Here is a 20,162-nt window from a genome sequence, read left to right on the forward strand (position 1 = left end):
TCATCAGAGACAAGCTACCGTGTCTCGGCAGGTGCCCGTTCGGTGGAACACCAAAAAGCTGGACGTGGCCAAATTCACCGAAGTCATACTACGGGGAGAGCCAGTGGTACCTGCTGCATCCGGCGTGGCTCACGCAGATACATCAGTTACATCATTGATGAGGCTGGTAGTCTCGGCCTGCGAAGAGTCAATGCCTCGCAGGATATCCCGGTGCGATAAGCGACCTGTGTACTGGTGGACAACCGAGATCGCAGAACTACGACGGGCAGCATTGAGAGCCAGACGTCTTGCTACCAGGGCTAGAGAACCTGAAGATAGACGTCTTAAGTCTGACGCTTACAAGGTGGCAAGGAAGTCTCTTCGCCGGGCCATTAACCGGAGCAAACGCAGTTGCTGGGAGAAATTAAGGGACGATGTCGATTCCGATCCGTGGGGCCTTGGTTACAAGATAGTAACCAAGAAGCTTGGCACCCGCTCTCCACCTTCCGTTATGGACGGGGCCTCTATGGAGAGGATCGTAAAGTCCCTTTTCCCGACTCACACACTGCGTCCATTGCGGGAGTTCGGAAGGGTGGACGACGTACCGCTTTTCAGTCTCGAGGAGTTGGAGGCGGCCGTTCTGTCCCTGAAGAACAACAAGGCTCCTGGACCGGATGGGGTACCTGGTGAGGCCCTGAAGAAAGTCTTTTCAATAAACCCACAAATCCTTTTGAGCACGTACAATGCCTGTCTGGCCGAGGGGAAGTTTCCCTTCTGCTGGAAAACAGCTAGGCTTGTGCTCGTGGGGAAGGGAAAAGGAAACCCAGACCTACCCTCCTCTTACAGACCTCTCTGTATGTTGGACACTGCTGGGAAAGTCTTGGAAAAGTTGATCCGTTCCCGACTGAATTCAGCCGTGGTTGCTGCAGGGAATCTATCCCCTCGTCAGTACGGTTTCAGGAAGGGACGGTCAACGGTTGACGCTATTGAGGAGGTAAAGCGAGCCGTAATGAGAGCTGAGGAGTTTAACAACTATTCTCGTCGGGTTGTGCTGCTTGTAACACTTGATGTGCGAAACGCATTTAATTCCGCGAGGTGGTGCGATATGCTCGACGCACTGGAGAACACTTTCCACGTCCCGGCATACCTCATGCGCATGATAGAGGACTACCTCCGGTACCGCCTCATCATTTACGACACTACAGAAGGCTCCAGGACGATGGATGTAACTTCTGGTGCTGCTCAAGGATCCATACTGGGCCCGGACCTCTGGAACGTCGCCTACGACAGCCTCTTGAGATCCGAGATGCCTGAGGAAACCGTCCTAGTTGGGTATGCAGATGACGTTGCGGCTTTAATAGCTGCACGTAGCATTGAGCTTGCCCAGCTGAAACTAAATCGAGTCATGCGAACCATTAACGCATGGATGGCAGAACATGGTCTCTCGCTCGCTCTGAGCAAAACTGAGATTGTCATTCTGACTAAAAAGAGGATTGACACCATCGTGCCTTTGATGGTGGGGAACGTTGAAGTCCAAACCACTCGTGCCGCAAAGTACCTTGGGGTCATGGTGGACAGCAAGCTCAGCTGGCGAGACCAGATCACCCGTACGGCGGACAAGGCCGCTAAAATGGTTTCTTCCCTTAGTCGGTTAATGGCCAATGTCGGAGGTCCACGGTCCAGCCGCAGAAGGCTGTTGATGTCTGCGGTCCAGTCAGTGCTCCTGTACGGTGCGGAGGTCTGGGCAGACGCTCTCAATAAGGAGGTATATAGGATGCGGCTCGCCCGAGTGCAGCGTCAGGCAGCACTAAGGGTAGCATCTGCCTATCGAACAGTGTCCGAACCCGCCGTCCTGGTGGTTGCTGGAGTCATCCCCGTCAAACTTTTGGCGGCGGAGAGGAAGGCAATTTATCAGCGCCGTGGGGAGGACCAGGCAAGTATTGAGGAACGCACCCGGACCTTCCAGCTGTGGCAGGAGAGCTGGGAACAGGAGACAAGGGGGCTCTGGACCAGGCGACTGATACAACAGGTCCAACCTTGGGTTAATCGGCGGTGCGGAGAGGTGAACTTCTACCTCACCCAATTTCTGACGGGTCACGGCTTTTTCCGGTCGTACTTGTTCAGGATGGGCAAAGCCGTGTCACCCGATTGCATATACTGCCCAGGCATTCCCGATGACGTGGAACACACTTTCTTCCACTGCCAGCATTGGGAAAGGCCCCGCCTAGAGGCTCAACAGTTCGTAGGACTGCTGTCGGTGGACACGGTCATACCGATGATGATGGAGGGTGAGGACAATTGGACCTGTGTGTCACTTTACATCCAGGGCGTTCTCCGCGCCAAGAAGCTTGACCTCGACCGGGATGCGGTGTAGGTCAAAAAATAAATAATGCCAGAAACGGTGCGAGCCCTGTGGGCTTAGGTCACATGTTGGCCTGACTTGAAGTAATGTGACAAACAATTCCAGGTCTGTGTCCAACAGAGTAGAGGGGGTTTTTTAGTGAGTAGTCTGTGATAAACTCAGGAGTCTCACACTACAGGCTGGCTACCTGTGTGCGTAAAAGCATTTTCCCTCCTCACCCTAAAAAAAAAAAAAAAAAAAAAATACACAAATGTACCTATAGATGAAACTCTGACGATTGTGAACAACCACTTAAATTCATCAAATACCCTAGAACCTCAAGCAATAAATGAGTTAATGGAACTTCTAGCTGAGATATTAAAACAAAATTATTTTATGTTTGAAGACAGATTTTATCAACAAACTGACGGTCTAGCCATGGGCTCACCACTATCAGGGTTTCTAGCCAATATCTACCTCGATCATATTGAAAATGAACACATCTTTTCAAATAAAAACAAATATAAGGACAAAATATTATTCTACTATAGATATGTAGACGACACAACACTGTTATTCAATGGAAACAATAGACAACTGAATCTCCTCCACAACTACCTCAACAAAATAGCCCCAAAACTTAAATTCACCATCGAAATAGAAAATAATAACCAACTCAACTTTCTCGATTTAACCCTGAAAAAGAAGGACACGAAACTGGAATTCAGCATTTACAGAAAACCGACCACAACTGATCAAACAATCCATGCCAGCTCATACCATCCACATTCACAAAAAATGGGTGCCTACAACTCAATGATACATCGTTTACTAAGTATACCATTAAATAAATCCGATTTTGAATCAGAGGTAACAATAATAAAACATATCGCTAGGGCAAATGGTTATGTTGACAGTTTAGTGGACAGACTTATCACCAAACATAAGAACAAACGAGAAAATAAAAGTGAAACTTGTCAACCAAACCGTGAAAATAAGGCCAAATATGTATGTATTGAATACAGTCACACCATACAACACACGTTGAACAAATCTATGAAAGATAACAACTTAAGCCTAGTATTCAACACTAAGAATAAAACAAAAAACTTGCTGAATTACAAAACGCCAAATGTAGAAACGAATACTAATAACAAAACTGGTGTCTATAAACTAAAATGTGCTGACTGCCCGAGCATATATATAGGCCAAACTGGTCGCGGGTTTAACACACGGTTTAAAGAACACAGACCCAACCCTAGGACGAACAAACAGAAGTCAGCATTCAGCCAACATATAATCGACCACAACCACTCATTCGGAACAATAGAAAACAGTCTAGAAATACTCCACATTTGTGAAAAAGGCAGAAAATTGGACACGTTAGAAGAATATGAAATCTACAGAGCTCATAAAAATAACGACGCAAAGGAAGTTGTTCTAAATGAAAAACTAAATTTCAGCTCCAACTCAATATTCAACTCTATCATTCCTACCAAAGAAACAGCTGTCCACTGCCTCCGAGATAATAATGATAAGCCTGGATAAACAAATAGTCAGTCTGTCCCCGACCCGCGGCGTGACCGTATGTTTTGTTCGAGCAGGCCTGCATGTCTTCAAGTTTTACGTGTTATAAATGTACTGTATATGTGTCGTGTCGTATTCGTGTTACATGTTACGTGTTAATTTATTCAACATGACGAAGCCATCTGGTGAATTAAACCTTCACAAGTACTAACTCAGCTGATGATGACAATCTGTCGAAACATGTACTGAGGTGAAACTCACGACTTAATGAGCTGATTGACGTAAGTAATATATTCTTACAATAATATCCACAGCTCAGGGGCTTAACAATGAATTAAAAAAAAAAAAACTTCTATATGATGTCAAAAAACCAACTTAAAAAATAGTTGTGTTTAAATACACAGGCTGCAACACGGTCTTAACATACTATCAATTCTTAAAAGACATTTAATTACTAAATTATGCATAAATATTTTATTTTTTAATAGTTAATCTTATCAAAAACCAACAAGTTAACAATAAACTTTTCCAAATTTCCAATAACCCAAAGTCAAGTGAGTAAGTAAGGAAAACACGGACTACAAATGAACGTCAAACGAAGACAAGACAAGGACGATGTGGGGGGGTAGGGGGGTAGGGGGGTAGGGGGGGACGTCTTGAATCCAATAGCGACCAACCAAGGAGAACGGAATGTACAATATGGCGCTGTGCATTACCAGCTGAACAATAATATTGCTTTTCTCTCCCATGCTTATCCAAGCATACGATTATTAAGCCAGCAAAGGCAAACATTATTCGACTTTGTCGACAAAGCTTGAGACTTGGCTTCAGCAAATTCCTTCTTGTCAAAGAAAACTGCTCTTACACCGGCGTCTGGCTGTAAGTGGTTGTGTATACACTATACACCGACTCTATGCACTATACAACCTGCTCTTACACCGGCGTCTGTGTGGCTGTAAATGGTTGTGTATACACTATACACCGACTCTATACACTATACAACCTGCTCTTGGCGTCTGTGTGGCTGTAAGTGGTTGTGTATACACTATACACCAACTCTATACACTATACAACCTGCTCTTACACCGGCGTCTGTGTGGCTGTAAGTGGTTGTGTATAGACTATACACCGACTCTATACACTATACAACCTGTTCTTACACCGGCGTCAGTGTGGCTGTAAGTGGTTGTGTTTAGACTATACACCGACTCTATACGCTATACAACCTGCTCTTACACCGGCGTCTGTGTGGCTCTAAGTGGTTGTGTATACAATATACACCGACTCTATACACTATACAAACTGCTCTTACACCGGCGTCTGTGTGGCTGTAAGTGGTTGTGTATACACTATACACCAACTCTATACACTATACAACCTGCTCTTACACCGGCGTCTGTGTGGCTGTAAGTGGTTGTGTATACACTATACACTGACTCTATACACTCTACAGCCTGCTCTTACACCGGCGTCTGTGTTGCTGTAAGTGGTTGTGTATACACTATACACCGACTCTATACACTATACACCCTGCTCTTACACCGGCGTCTAAGTGGCTGTAAGTGGTTGTGTATACACTATACACCGACTCTATACACTCTACAAACTGCTCTTACACCGGCGTCTGTGTGGTTATGTATACACTATACACCGACTCTATACACTATACAACCTGCTCTTACACCGGCATCTGTGTGGCTGTAAGTGGTTGTGTATACACTATACACCGACTCTATACAGTATACAACCTGCTCAACAGTGTATCCAAGTCAGACAATAGTTTCTAGTATACTTTGTGTTTAGTTTTTTATAAACGTAATGTTTTCTTTGAGTTATTTAATTTTGATTTGACAAAGATAAAACATTTCTTTTTTCTTCATAGAAAAAAGTATTTTTATAAACAGTTTGGAAGTAAAAATGTAGTGATTTATCCAATTGTATTTATATTGTTGTGACAGAACTTAGGATGGATCCACGCTAGTTCCTCCCTAGCTGATTCCTTATATGAATTATATGTGTCAATTAAACTACCACAGCAGTTTCCGCTTTTAGCGAATTTCCCATATAGGGAATAAGCTATTACCGTAGTACTCATGGTAAGACCTGGACGCGGGACCGATTTTTTTTTTCGTTTTGAGGTCCCTAGAGGCCAAAAACACCATCCGTTCAAATTCATATGTATATATATATATATTTATATATATATATATATGTGTCCGTCAGCACGATAACTCGAGCAAAAATGATCCGATTTTGATGAAATTTGGTACAAACGTGTAAACGTACGTTTATTCGAACGAGTTCGCGATCCAGCATGATCGGACCATGGGAACGGGGGTTTACGGGGGGTTTTATGGGGTAAAAATAGGTTTTTCCCATTTTTGACCCAAAAAACATAAAATTTAGCAATTTCTTTCCAAACCATTTTGTAGAGCTTAAAAAAACAAATAATTTAGTATATTGAAGCGTTATTATGCGCCTAATGGTTACGGAGAAAATTCAAAGAAATTGTAAATTTAAAATTCCCATGTTATTCTTATGGAGAATAAGTAAACTGTTGTAGTTTGCTTGTTTGTGAACATATTTTGATCAAATTTGGAAAATGTTTTTATTTCTTACTAACTATTCACATTTTACAAAAAAAAAAAACCGTTTTACCCTCCCTGAAGCAGCAAACCTAAATACTTAGTAACAATATAAATAGTAAGAAAAATTGTTACTGATGTTGAAGAATTGAACTAGGTTACCACATGGCTTCCTTATTCCACTGTGACTAGCTTATTACTTCATTTATTTCAATTTATTTTTACTTCCGATGATGGAAACCGAGAAAATCTTAAAAATTATCAGTGATCCATACGAATTAGTTAATTATTAATAATATAACTTTATGTAAGTAGCACAATGTATACGCATATTTAAATTACTATTGACTATAAACATCATTATTATCCATTGCGACCCTTGGTTGAAATATACTATTGATAAAATAAAATGATTACCTTATCCAGCCGCAGTTGTTGGTATGGGGACCATTTTCATTCCCTGAACTTCAACTGGTAATTTTGTATGCAACCACATCATCAATGTTTTAATACACTAGCAGAGTACCCGTCCTTCGTACGGGGTTGGCATATACATTGTGGTATGTCAATAATTTCTTAAAAAAATATCACAATCACAATAATTGAAACTTGTCATGTTGATAAAATAGTTGCTGGCCAGCACTGACCACACTGAGCACTGAGTTATCACTGCCACTGACCAAATATAACTGACAAAATCATGATCATGATGTTTCTTCTTCTCACCAGTGCCACCTGTATTTCAGTATGTTTTCTTCTTATTTTATACTTCTTTGATTTGTTACTTGCCAATATATGTATCAAATATAATTATTTGACTGGAGAGAAGTGTAAAAGTTTAAAATGTTCATGGGTCGAGTTTTTTTTAGCTTTGTTGATGGTGAATTCTTCTTTAACATTAAGCTTAAAATACTTTAACTATTTCCATGTTCTTATAAATAGATGTATATTTGTGTGATTCCTATATTAAATGTTTGGCTGGATTGCTGATTTTGTGATCTTTTAGGTATATGTTCTTAAAATCTTTAAATCTTTCATTTTTTATCAACATCATGTTAGTTCTTTACGTTCTTATTTTTTAGAGTCTATCAATGGTGATATGCCAACCTAAAAGCCTTACAAAAACACATACAAAAACTCCACAATTAAATTGCATTCAATGTTTTCAAACCCTGGCCTCTTTAAGCCCAAAAGGTCTAAATCCCGAACCTAATAAAAACCAAGTAGCGAACGATTAGGCCTTGCTCGATCGTCTGTAACCTCCTTAAGCCGATCAAATAGGCGATCAAAAGGTTTTTCGCGATCAATGTCAGTACTACCTGTAAAAAAATCAATAGCGTCAGCTACCTACCGTGCCTGCCTACAACAATCTAGACAACAATGTCTCAAATCTGCGCACATCCGGGGTACGGACCTGTGAACGCCTCAATTTGTTGGTCCACATCCGACCAAACCTACAAACTTAACAAACAAGCTGTTATTGTTAGGAGGAGTCGGGCGTGGTTCCTCTTTTGTTGCTGATTTTAGTGGTTAATTTAACTGGTTTGTAATAATTTCTCTGGAGTAGCGTAAAATTTAGATTTTTGTTGGACCTTCCTTTGTTGGATTGCAAGATGTGTATGTAACTGTGTTTAAAGCAAATATTTAAGGTTATGAAAGCGTGACAGTGTTGTGTAAAAGCATAGACAAAAAGAATTAAATCTTTAATACATTTTGTCTATGATAAAAGACACTTTTTTTAAATAGACCATACATTTGAAGCAATAAAATAGGTTAGTGCACACCAATCAACAGGATTCACTAACATAAAAAAGACTGTATTAAAACGTGACTATTTTGTAAACCACAAGGGGAATGCTACTCTCCATATTGTTTATTAATTGTAACTTTCTACGCCGCACCATTGGTGTTATTAATATTTTTGGAGGGGATGTTTCCAAAGAATTTTCTTGTTACTATCAAAGTTAACATTTTATTTGTTAGATGCCCAATGATAGCTCAATGAGTATTGCATTTGAGTCAGGAACCAACTTGCTCGGATTTGAACTAGTAGACTTCGGATCTGAAGGTGAGAACTATAACGCAGCTCTAACACTTGTAAGAACGTTTCCCCTAGATTAAGGAAAGTATAAAGGATTGTTGGGATGAATTTAAAAATAAAAACTCTATCAAAGAATTCCTAAACAAATCTAAAGCAATTCTCAAATTTGGTTCGAGGACTGGTCTTTCTACTAGATTAAGGATGTAAATATTTTCGGGAAGAATTTACGTAAATATTTATTGAAAATAACATAAGACAAAACTAAAAGATTAAATGTTATTTCAGAACCAAGATGGGTTTTGCAACGCTAACAACGTCAATGTCGCAGCTCTAGTTATATTAAATGTATGCACTACAAAATTAAAATTTTCAAAACCAAAAAATCATAAAAGTATATTTATTTTCTTTTAAACAATTACACCATACAACGTCAATACATTTTCTCTTTTCTACAAGCAGAATCATACTGTAACTGATAAAAAACAGCTATGTTAAGATGGTCTCCAAGTTTGAATACACAGCTAGTCTTCAATATGTCAATCTCGTCAACAATTTCCAGTTTTAACTCAACTTTGTTTCTTCTGGCTTCAGTCAATCTCCCAACAGAACTGTGTTGGTTGACAAGACAAATCACATAAACACCAGCCTGATGTATCTCTTTGTTTACTTATAAACAATACAGTGTCTCACAGCTGTATATAAAACACAGCTGTGAATAAAACACATGTAGTTCATACAGTCAACAGAACATATTACTCGTTATTTTTTAATTCATTTATCTATGTCATTGTTTTTTTTTTACTTTTGTTTGAAAGGAACGGTCCAATCTCTGGTCTAGTTACTTTAACGACAAGGTTTTCTAAGATAACACCATTAAGTGGTAGATAAATGAAAATTGGTAAATAGCTTATCACGCCTGGAATCGAACCAGTGGCCTCCAGATGCGATTAAACAAATATTTAAATTGATGACACTGAACGACTCCGAAGTAAATTTTGTCGTATCAATAATTTGCAAAGTAATATTTTTTTCTTTTAAGGAAAATAATACGATAACAAATGTTAGTATTTTATTTTAGAAATCAACTTTGAATGAAAGGTATCGCTAAGAAACTGGAGTTACATTCTACTAATTCTCATTCCGTTGCGCACGGGTAGAGTAACTTGTTAATAAATTAAATACAGCTCGTATGTTCTGTAGGCATTTGCCTACGGTGATAAATAATCGTGTTAAGTCATCATTGATCACAGGAAACAGTTTATCAATAATTATTTCATTAATTAAAGTTGGGCCAAGGTACTTTATAGTTTATACAAGATTGACTCGTTCAGTGCTGATAGGCAATATAGCGACAGTATCTGTTTTGCATATCCAGTATTGAAGGCGGATTAACCTGCCATACTTGGACTGACTGGTGTGTAGCTCAACTTTCAAATTATTAAAGATGTCTGTGACTTGTTTATAAATGCATTTGTAACAAAAATACTAACTAGATAAACTATATTGTGCATTGAACGTCGTCGGGTTCAATTCATATCTTATACTTAAAATCAAAAAAATAATTTCCATCTATTTTTACCAAAAAAGTCCAGTAAAAAATTTATATTGTAATCCTTGAAAGTGAAACACACAAATAATGCTACCAATATTTGGTGTTTTCAAATTACCATATTATCATTGCATGTATGGGGAAATCCACTATAAAACTGAATAAATCTAAATTTTAAACAAAAATGTTACCAAGCTACATAATATTATTCCAAGAAATCGAAGCAAAGTTTGACAAATCAAATCAAGCTACTTTGATTATATCTTTGTTATTGCTTTGTCTAATGAACTGGAACGGTTCATTGTTTATGTTTTCAACTTGAGATCTTATTGAATAAACTTGGAAAACGTTTCAATGTGACTTTTTAGATAAATAAATCTTAGAATGGATTTATTTTCAACTCGATCGTCCAAAGTAAATCAATAAAGCGTTTCTAGAATTTCTCAGATGATGTTTCATTTTAATTTGTTTCTCGTAGAGTTTATTGCAATTCAAATAATTTATTTTAAAACTACAATTGATTTATAGTTATCAGATTTAAGATTTGTTTTGCAGACATTTAATTAAACTTTGTGCGTTGGCTTTGAATAGTTTTGAATAGGTGGTTTTGGTAGTAGAAGTAGTTTTATAATCTTTATGTTAAGTCTTAAGACATATTTATGTGTTTAAAAATTGGCGAAGTGTATGTTTTTTACTCTTATTTTATAGTAGATACATTTTTTGATGTTCTTTTACTATTTTGGTTATAACTGCACAAGGCACAGAACTAACCAATTATAAATCAAACGTTTTATTTGGTTTATTAGTTTATTATCAAGTTAAGTGGTATACATCAATAGTGGTGAAAAATCAAAAAGTAAAAAATAAAACTTTACCATACCGAACTATAGTCTGTATGACGGAACCTGTCTTGTAACCCTTCGTATAAATAGGACATGAGAATCAGAACTCACAAGACAGGTTTCATTATACATAGTATAACATTAAAACTGTCATCTGATATATAAGAAAGATCTATGAGATATTTTCCATCATATTATGAAAACCGTAGTGAATAGGGCTACTATTTTGATATACAAATGCATTATTAAAGATTTCCATCATATATATTTAATCTATGGTACAATTTAAGTAGTCATACACATAAAACAAACTTTGTTCCAAATGCAAATTTAAGTGTTTAAAGCGTCAAGTCATTCACAGTTTCTTTTGAATTCTTTTTCGCTAAACAAATAAACTTCCCCGTACGTGATAAGTATGTGAGCCACGCCAGGACGATGCTGGCCAGAAATGCTTTCCATGTTTAATCATACCACGAACCACAAACCCAACATACTTATGCTAGCTCATCCTGCTTCCAGAGTGCTTAACATATGGCCTGCTGAATACTCAGGCATACCTTTGTTGAAGAAGGGATAAACTGAGAAATGGCATTTAAACGCCTAAAATAAAGTATGTAAATAAAACACGTTAATTTGTTTCTACAATTCGTTTAAGAAAAAGCTTACGTAATAAAACTGTGATGTTGATCAAATAAAACTAAAATTCGACAAAAAACCGCTATACTCAAGCATTACAATGTAACATATATTATCGTTTTACTTTGCGATATTTATTTTTAAATAATGTTGCACTTTAAATAACGTACTCCAAAAACAGTACGTCCTGTATCTAAATGCTTATATATTGTATTTATATATTTATATTTATTATATTGTATTTTTGTCTAATGCCATCGTCATTATTATAGTAATAAACAGTAAAAAGATCTTGTTGTTTGAATGTATGGAATTATTTTTATGTTGCTATCCTTTTACCGAAAGTATTAATTTTGGTAAAAAATGAGTCTTGTAGTTAATATTATTTTTTGTTACCTCATCAGCCGGCATATTTATATTGTGTTGTATTGTGTTGAATTTGTATTATCTAATTCTTGTAGTATAAGCTTACCACTACATTATTACTGGATTGTGTTTATTGTAGCATTGTAAAATTCCATAACAGTAAAAATAAATGTCTGTATGCTTTTTGATCTTAAGGATATTACACCTGGTCAAATAAAAACTAAATCTTTTTCGCTACACTACTGTGAAGTTAGCTGTTTTCGTTACATGTTTATCACCTGCGAAAATTCATCATTACATTGTTTACTACGGAAAAAGAATGTTTCCTACGCGAAATAAATGTTTACTGTCATTCATTTTAGATTTTGCTGACGTAAAAAAACAAAGATTTGTTATTGTTTTGTCAAGTGTTTCAATTATTAAAAACCAAAACTGTACAACCAAAGTAAATATTTAAATTGAAAGCATAACCTAAACAATTCTGTGAGTTTTGTAATGCTCCAAACTGTAACAAAGAAATGTCTAAAGTCTGTTTTAATTAAGAAAATAATAATTCTTTGTAGTGTAGCAAAAAGTAACGTTCAAAACACGAGTGAAAGTGGGTCTATACATTTTCTCGACCATTTAAAATTCAATATTTCATACGTGGTCTCAAATAAAATGTAATGACTAACTTTTTACTCTTGTTGTGAAATCCATAAATCCCAAAGTACCCATGCACTTTTGAGAAAACTACATGTCACACCCCCATAAACCATATACTTAAAATGTTCGTCATGACGAGAAACCTTGCGCAAAACTATTCATTATTTCATAAATTGCCCTTTAAGGTCGTAATTCCTTTCTAAAGGGAACTTTCATTATACCTGATGTTAAAAATACCTCAGCTGTACTCATTTGTATGTTATTCTTTCAATCTATTACCTTATAAGAATCAGGTGTGATTATTTGTTTGTATTACTGTATTCTGTTTTGTTTATTTCAGCTTAACTTAACCAATCAATAGTTTTGGTTTTATTAATATATTTTATGAAGTCAAACGGGGTGCAGCCCGTGGGTAACAGCTAGTATACTATAACAACCAAACAAGGAGCGTTACGAAATGAAAAACTAAAAATATTAAATGGGCTTCTGTGAGTGCATATTCAGATTTATTATTGGTTATTGGTTAATTTGAAACCAAACCAAGATACAACACAAAGAAAAGTCCGTGATGATTCCTACATTACGAAAAATATTATTTTTTACGTAAACTCCCCCACTTTCCTTGTAAGTCTATATTAAAAAGAAGGCAACGAAATAAATTAGAGACTCAAAAATCGTAATATTAGTAAACATGCTATGGAGCTGTCAAGTCCGACGAAGTTGTATTTTCCCCTCCCTTTTAATTTGAAGAGAAACAAGTTTTGAATTCACACTAAAGCAGGCGAGAACATTTATATTAAAAGAAAACAATATTATTTGAGTGGGGAAGACAGCTATTGCGTCATTTTACATTGAAACTTTCAACAACACTTTTGTAACGGAGGGGTGTAAATATAGTGTTATTAACATTCTTTATCAATTGTGTGTAATTTAACACTATTTTAAATGTTGATTAAATTTAATTTTTATTTAGATATCAATTTAATTTAGGAGGATTTACAACAGAATGTCAAGTTTGGCGTCAATTTTACTCTAGATTTGGTGTTCTAAATATAAAACGAAGGGTGTTCTCTATCTGTCCACGAAGATACGGTTGTTTCTTAAAATTGAAAGAGGATATATTGTTATCCGTCGAAGGAGGATGATTTATTTAAAGAGGATAGGGTGGTGTTTTGTTTTGAATATACTTTCTTCCCCTACAACGTTCTTGGGACAACGTTTGGGTTCGTTTTCGTTCTTGGGAACGAGTTATCCAAAAAGTATGTTTTTCAATGTCCAAGGACTATGTTTTAAGGGGTTCTTTATTTTAAAACACATAAAAACAATTTCAGCAATCCTTCTATCCGTATCGTATAGTTCCTTGTAAAAGGTTTTGTGTATTATTTTTAAAATTTGAGGCTCGTGTCAGATCATAATCAATAGTAAGCTAAATGGTGAGCAAACCGAGCTATTGGTAGCGGGCCGGGCCTCTGTCCCAGAGGTACAGGGTTCAAATCCTAACAGATACCAATGGATATGTCATAAAGCCGCGACCTCTAGGAGTCTAGGACTAGTCTGAAGTAATGTGTAGAAAATTCCCGGCTGGAACTTAACGTCCTAGGAATGAAATGAAGGTAGAAAAAAATTAAATGGTAAACGAAATAATAAACTAAACCAGTTTTCCTGCTGATAAGGGCTCTTTCCTTAACCACGGACTTGCAGACAATTAAGGAAAATATTTATAAATTCCATATTTTGTAGTACATACTTTAGTATCTTTTGTCTACAAAAGAACCGACATTTTAGTGTAATGTATTGTTTATGGCAAAAGTTCAATATAACCCACCCTAATAAAAACTGCTTTATAATGTGTCCCCTTACAGAATTCTTCTTACTAAATCCAAAGATGTAATAGTTTACAGTTGGAAAATGTCCTGAGTTTCCGGAAAATGGTATCACATGTTAGGAAAATTAAGAGTAAAGGACAGGTTTTGGGGAGCGAGCCCAAGTTCAGTGACTAATACTTCAAGAGAAGGAAGGAGTGAAGATTTTCTTTCTACTGATAGCCTTTTTTGAATTCAGCGTGAAAAATACTGGGTATTTTCTATAGTTTAGGGGCTCCAAACAAATTTTTTTTAAACTCTTTCTTCTCATTACTTCAGTCAACCACAATTTATTTAAACAGAAGTTAAATAGACTGCAAAACAATATTTTTGGGTCAGATGACATTGACCAAAGAATACTCTCAGAGGTTAGAATACTAATAAAGTTCTCCGTGCAAAGCTCGGTCCCCAGGTACTTCTACTTCTATACGTTGATAAAGTTTCTATTGATTTCAACACACTTTAGAAATGAAAAATATTTACAGCCTGCAATAATGCTTTGTACGAGAATAACTGTCCAAACATAGACAGTATGTTACAACCCTACCACTATTCTACATTAATATTGCGTTTGTCAAAGTACATTTTACGTTTATCCACATTTCGCTACCCGGCACCAATGAAAGCATTGATCCCATAGCAACGCAAACAGAGAGCACAATCACGGTATGCAATACCTATGGAGTGGACGGACGGACAAACAATTGTTTTAGTCGGATATTGCATTCGGCCGAAGCGATCGATAGTCAGATGGATCAACCAATTACAGAACAGTTGTACCCCCCACCCACCTACCACTTCTCATAGGCGACACCTGTGTTCGTGGACATTGGGGGACTGTCCGGTGGAATTTTTGAAAAATAATTGTTGTTTAGAAATTGTTAATATGTTTTAGTGACCTCCCCTATAGAGGAGATATTGTAGGTGAAAAATACTTACCGATTTTGTTTTTCGTTTTGATGACACCAGAGGCCACAAACATTATTCGTAAAATCTATGGATAACAAACATATACACTGACCTCAAAAACTTTTCCTCCACGAAAACAGGATGAAGTTGTTTCAGAATTTGTATGTTTTTCCAATGGGGAGAGGGGAACAGAAATGGTAAAATATAACACGGTCTTTTTTATTTGCAAGTATTTACAAGTACGCCAGAACAGGCGTAGCTAAATATCCGAGTCCTCAATGCATTCCAGGAGTAGTTTGTGCAGGCTTTCTTTATCTAAATGCATACCTGAAACAGAAGAATCTAAGTTATTTGGTGTTTAGTAGTTAACCATTATACTCTGTATGATATAACCTGTTTTCTGACCAGCTACCTGGGATTGTCCCGGGCCTTAAACCGAGCTAAACCTCATCTAGGAGGATCAGGAGACAGGTTACATCATACAGAGTATAATTATTGTTACTGCGATGAGTCGGTAGCGTCACAAACCTCGGACCCAGAGCAGGTCCTGGTACCTGACACTACTTGTCAAATCAAAATCCAACCCCCCCTCCCCGAAATTGAAAATCTATAGATATCCTGAATTAGTACTCACATACAACATTTCATTAAAATCGGACCACAGGTGTAGTCTTAGCACTCTACACATCCACACACACGGACATCACTTCGCAAACCATTTTTTAGAATCCAGGGGGACCCAAAACAGATATTTCCACCGAAAACTCGAACTCAATTTTGACAGCAATACTTTCACCACATGTTTCTCCACTTATACATAGTATGTATATTGAGAAAGTTTTTTTCGTAAAAATCTCTTACCTATAAAGATGAAGCGACAGCCGACTTGGTCCTCAGACTCCACTGATTGACAATCGTACATATCGTACACTGCCTGGACTAGCACGGGGCGGGGCTCATCTGATAACCTACACAGCGCCTGAAAATGATAAGAAACTTGAAAAAATATATAAAATATTCACAAACTCCATGGAAAAACATTCTCTAGGCACTGCTAAAATGCATTTATTTCGAGGGCGTGGACTGGTCCATTTATCTTCACAACACCATACAATTTTCACGCGGAATAAAAATTGTCTACAAACTACAAATGATATCCCTTACATGAGCAAGGGGATGTCAACACAATACCTAAGAGTGACGGGAATATGTTTTTTTTTTTCAGCAATATACCTGTATGTAAATGTCAACAAAAAACATAAAAAATATCCCACAAACTCCAAAATCACCTCTCTTTCAAATTTCAGCATTTACCTACCTAGAAGGAAATGAGTTAATCTTTCTACCCACACAGTCACTATATGCTGTGAACATAAAAAATATCCCACAAACTACAAAAATATCCCACGGGATGTAGACACGTTACAGGAGCGTGGCTAGGGGGATGACAATGTACAACTGGATGACTTGATTACAACTAAACACGCGGCACGCGCCACTTTAATATCACTAATGTCGGGGGTGTTCTGGTGTTTTGGCAAGTGTAAAATCGACACGGCCGACTTGACGCCCTGAGTGTGGGGAATGTTTAATACCGAACGGGAATTAATTCACCATAGTAAACACTGAACGGCGGCCAAACACTCGTGGAGCTGCGACTTTGATCTGGAGTGTTGGTAGGGAAAACATATCAAACATGTGGGGAAACATATAAAGTGTGTGGGGAAACATATCAAATATGTGGGAAACATATAAAATATGTGGGGAAACATATCAAATATGTCGGGAAACATATCAAATATGTCGGGAAACATATCAAATATGTGGGGAAACATATAAAATATGTGGGGGAACATATAAAATATGTGGGGAAACATATAAAGTATGTGGGGAAACATATCAAATATGTGGGAAACATAGAAAATATGTGGGGAAACATATCAAATATGTGGGAAACATATAAAATATGTGGGGAAACATATCAAATATGTCGGGAAACATATCAAATATGTGGGGAAACATAAAAATATGTGGGGAAACATATAAAATATTTGGGGACAACATATCAAATATGTGGGGAAACATATCAAATATGTGGGAAACATATAAAATATGTGGGGAAACATATCAAATATGTCGGGAAACATATCAAATATGTCGGGAAACATATCAAATATGTGGGGAAACATATAAAATATGTGGGGGAACATATAAACTATGTGGGGAAACATATAAAGTATGTGGGGAAACATATAAAATATGTGGGAAACATAGAAAATATGTGGGGAAACATATCAAATATGTGGGAAACATATAAAATATGTGGGGAAACATATCAAATATGTCGGGAAACATATCAAATATGTGGGGAAACATATAAAATATGTGGGGGAACATATAAAATATGTGGGGAAACATATACAATATGTGGGGAAACATAAAAATATGTGGGGAAACATATAAAATATTTGGGGACAACATATCAAATATGTGGGGAAACATATAAAATATGTGGGGAAACATATCAAACATGTGGGGAAACATATATAATATGTGGGGAAACATAAAAATATGTGGGGAGACATATCAAATATGTGGGGAAACGTATAAGAAATGTGGGGAAACATATAAAATATTTTGGGACAACATATCAAATATGTGGGGAAACATATCAAATATGTGGAGAAATGGGGATGGCGAATTTGTGCTTTGGAGGTTGAAAACAAAGGTTTAAGTTGGTTCAAAGCTAAAACATTATTAATTAAAAACAACAAAGTTTTCACCGTCTCAACCTCAAACTTGTGAATCCGCGCAAATTTTCAAGCTACGCCTAAATTATTCCAACTATACCAAAACAATTCATACAGCTCATTACTAGTGCGATTCAACGGTTAGACGGTGGTTCATAGAAATGTTCGTAAGCGAAGGTGTGTACTGTGAAGCGCAGGGTGGCAAAGGGGGGCAAACACAATAGTCTCCAGGCTTTGATCTTTTGGTGGTGATCAATGGAACAGAGGACTTCAGTATCAATATTGTCAGACCAGACCATCACAAGCCGAGGCGCAGAGTAGACGATGAGTCTTGATAATGATTAGTTGTGTTGATACCTAAGATGTTTAGATACATATTGGGTGGGGTTTGAGTTGAAAGTGTAAAGGGTTAAATCGTTGACTATGGGTAACACTAGAGATTCTAATATTTAATACAGTTTTAAATGATAATGAACGTTTAAACTGAGCCACCGACGGAGTACGTTGATGTAAATTACCCATTACCTATCCAAGTATCAACTGAAGGAAAATAAAAAAAATTGAGAGTGGTTTAAAACTGTGAGTTGCTTCATAAACTATGTTCCTTGATAATAAATATAAAAACATTGCTTTATCTGGTTCCTGGGAGGGAAATGTGATTCAGTATTCAAAAATGGTCAAACCCATGGTATGAGGAAAACTAGGATTTAAACAACCCTCCATTAGAAGAGCTTTTCAACCTGTTAAAAACTGGTAGAGAAACAGTTACTATATTAAATTACATTCAAGAGCACTTGAAGGGGTTCAGATTCTATTGCGTTGCCAAAGACACAGCAAAAAATCGTTTCAAAAGTATGCCTATTGTGTTATCCGTGAAGACCGAACCAATGTAATTTCCACCACTCTAAGGACGTTATTCCTCAAACTCCACATTGCAGAATCGATCCGAGTACAAGTGCTCCAGCGAGGAACAAGGGAATCGCAAACTGTTTGGGAATTTGTCATCGCCCTTTGTCATTACGTAAAACGTAAAACCTGCGGTCTCTTTGGCGTCTCTACAATAATAACCGCCGAAAAGGGATTAGAAGCGAAAGAGAACAGGGAGAGAGACGCGGAAAGGGGGGATGCGGCAGAGGAATTTACTTAGCAGCAATAATAGGTAATGGGGTTACCAAAATAAAATACCGCTTTGCAGGACTACAGTAATGTTATGCGAGCGGGCGACCAATGGCGGCGTCGCTGAGTGCGCGTGCGTCGTCGCCATGGCAACCAACATGTCCGCACCTGTCTGACATTATATTGTTGCCGCTTGTGCAAATTAAAGTCTTTGGCTTTCATCTCCGATTGTTTACCGCTAGTCAAAGATTTGCCTTCGTCTTATTGTGTCTTGTGGTGAGGTGTTGGTGTGAAGGGCTGTTTGAAAACGCTCCAATTGAAAGTTGTTTGACAAGGGGAAACTGTAGGGTTGGGAAATGAAAGGTTTTGACACACACAGTGTGACAAAGACAGAAATAATGGAGTCTTTATGTTCAACATTGAGAAATTCGGCGACTCGAGATTACTCAAAAGTCAACAATTTTCAATTACTAAACAATTCCAAACTAAAAATGGTAAAATTATAGATACAGTAAATACATCAATTAGTATCTGGCTGAAAAAAACTCCGTCACATACTCATTCGGCATCTACCCTATATTTATATTTAACTGGTGCGGTTGCCTATACAGGGTGAATAAAATGTCAAGAGCCCCAATATCTTATTTTCCTAAGTAAATATACAGAGACACCCTTTTGGTGGTCTTGCAATCTTAGCAAGAAGTTTCATTTTATGATTTTGAAGTAATTGCCGCCCCAAATCATCAAGTTTTGGGTGACACTCAAAATTTTTAAAATAATAAAATGAAACTTCCTGCTAAAGATTGCACGACCACCAAAAGAACATCTCTGTATCTGTAGTAGATTTACTTACAAAAGTAGGAGATTGGGGACTCTTGACTTTTATTCACCCTTATTGAACCTGTGCTTTCCAACTGCGGATGTTATTGCTAAGTTGAAAAAAGTTAGTCCTTAGCAATCACCAAAAGAACAGATAAACAACCTTAGGTTGTTAACAAATAATATATTTTAATT

The 20,162-nt window shown here is 37.2% G+C and overlaps 1 protein-coding gene across 2 annotated transcripts in view; it reads right to left on the minus strand.

The window, feature by feature from the left end:
- The window catches only part of LOC128996152 (zinc-regulated GTPase metalloprotein activator 1-like), a 230,611-nt gene that overhangs the window by 90,525 nt on the left and 119,924 nt on the right, over window positions 1–20,162 (minus strand). The window contains exons 12-13 of one of the 2 annotated variants that reach the window (XM_054421288.1): window positions 16,144–16,261; window positions 15,515–15,609 (exon numbers count right to left, since the gene is read on the minus strand). In XM_054421288.1, coding sequence (XP_054277263.1) covers window positions 15,542–15,609; window positions 16,144–16,261 — 186 coding nt within the window. In that variant the 3' untranslated portion in view covers window positions 15,515–15,541. Of the gene's footprint in view, window positions 1–15,514; window positions 15,610–16,143; window positions 16,262–20,162 lie in introns of those variants that run through there. The other variant, XM_054421289.1, reaches the window with a different exon arrangement.

This window comes from Macrosteles quadrilineatus, unplaced genomic scaffold (genome assembly GCF_028750875.1).
Source record: "Macrosteles quadrilineatus isolate MER2022 unplaced genomic scaffold, UCM_ALF_1.0 Scaffold_6__1_contigs__length_79288215, whole genome shotgun sequence".
In the NCBI taxonomy this organism is placed as follows: Eukaryota; Metazoa; Arthropoda; class Insecta; order Hemiptera; family Cicadellidae; genus Macrosteles; species Macrosteles quadrilineatus.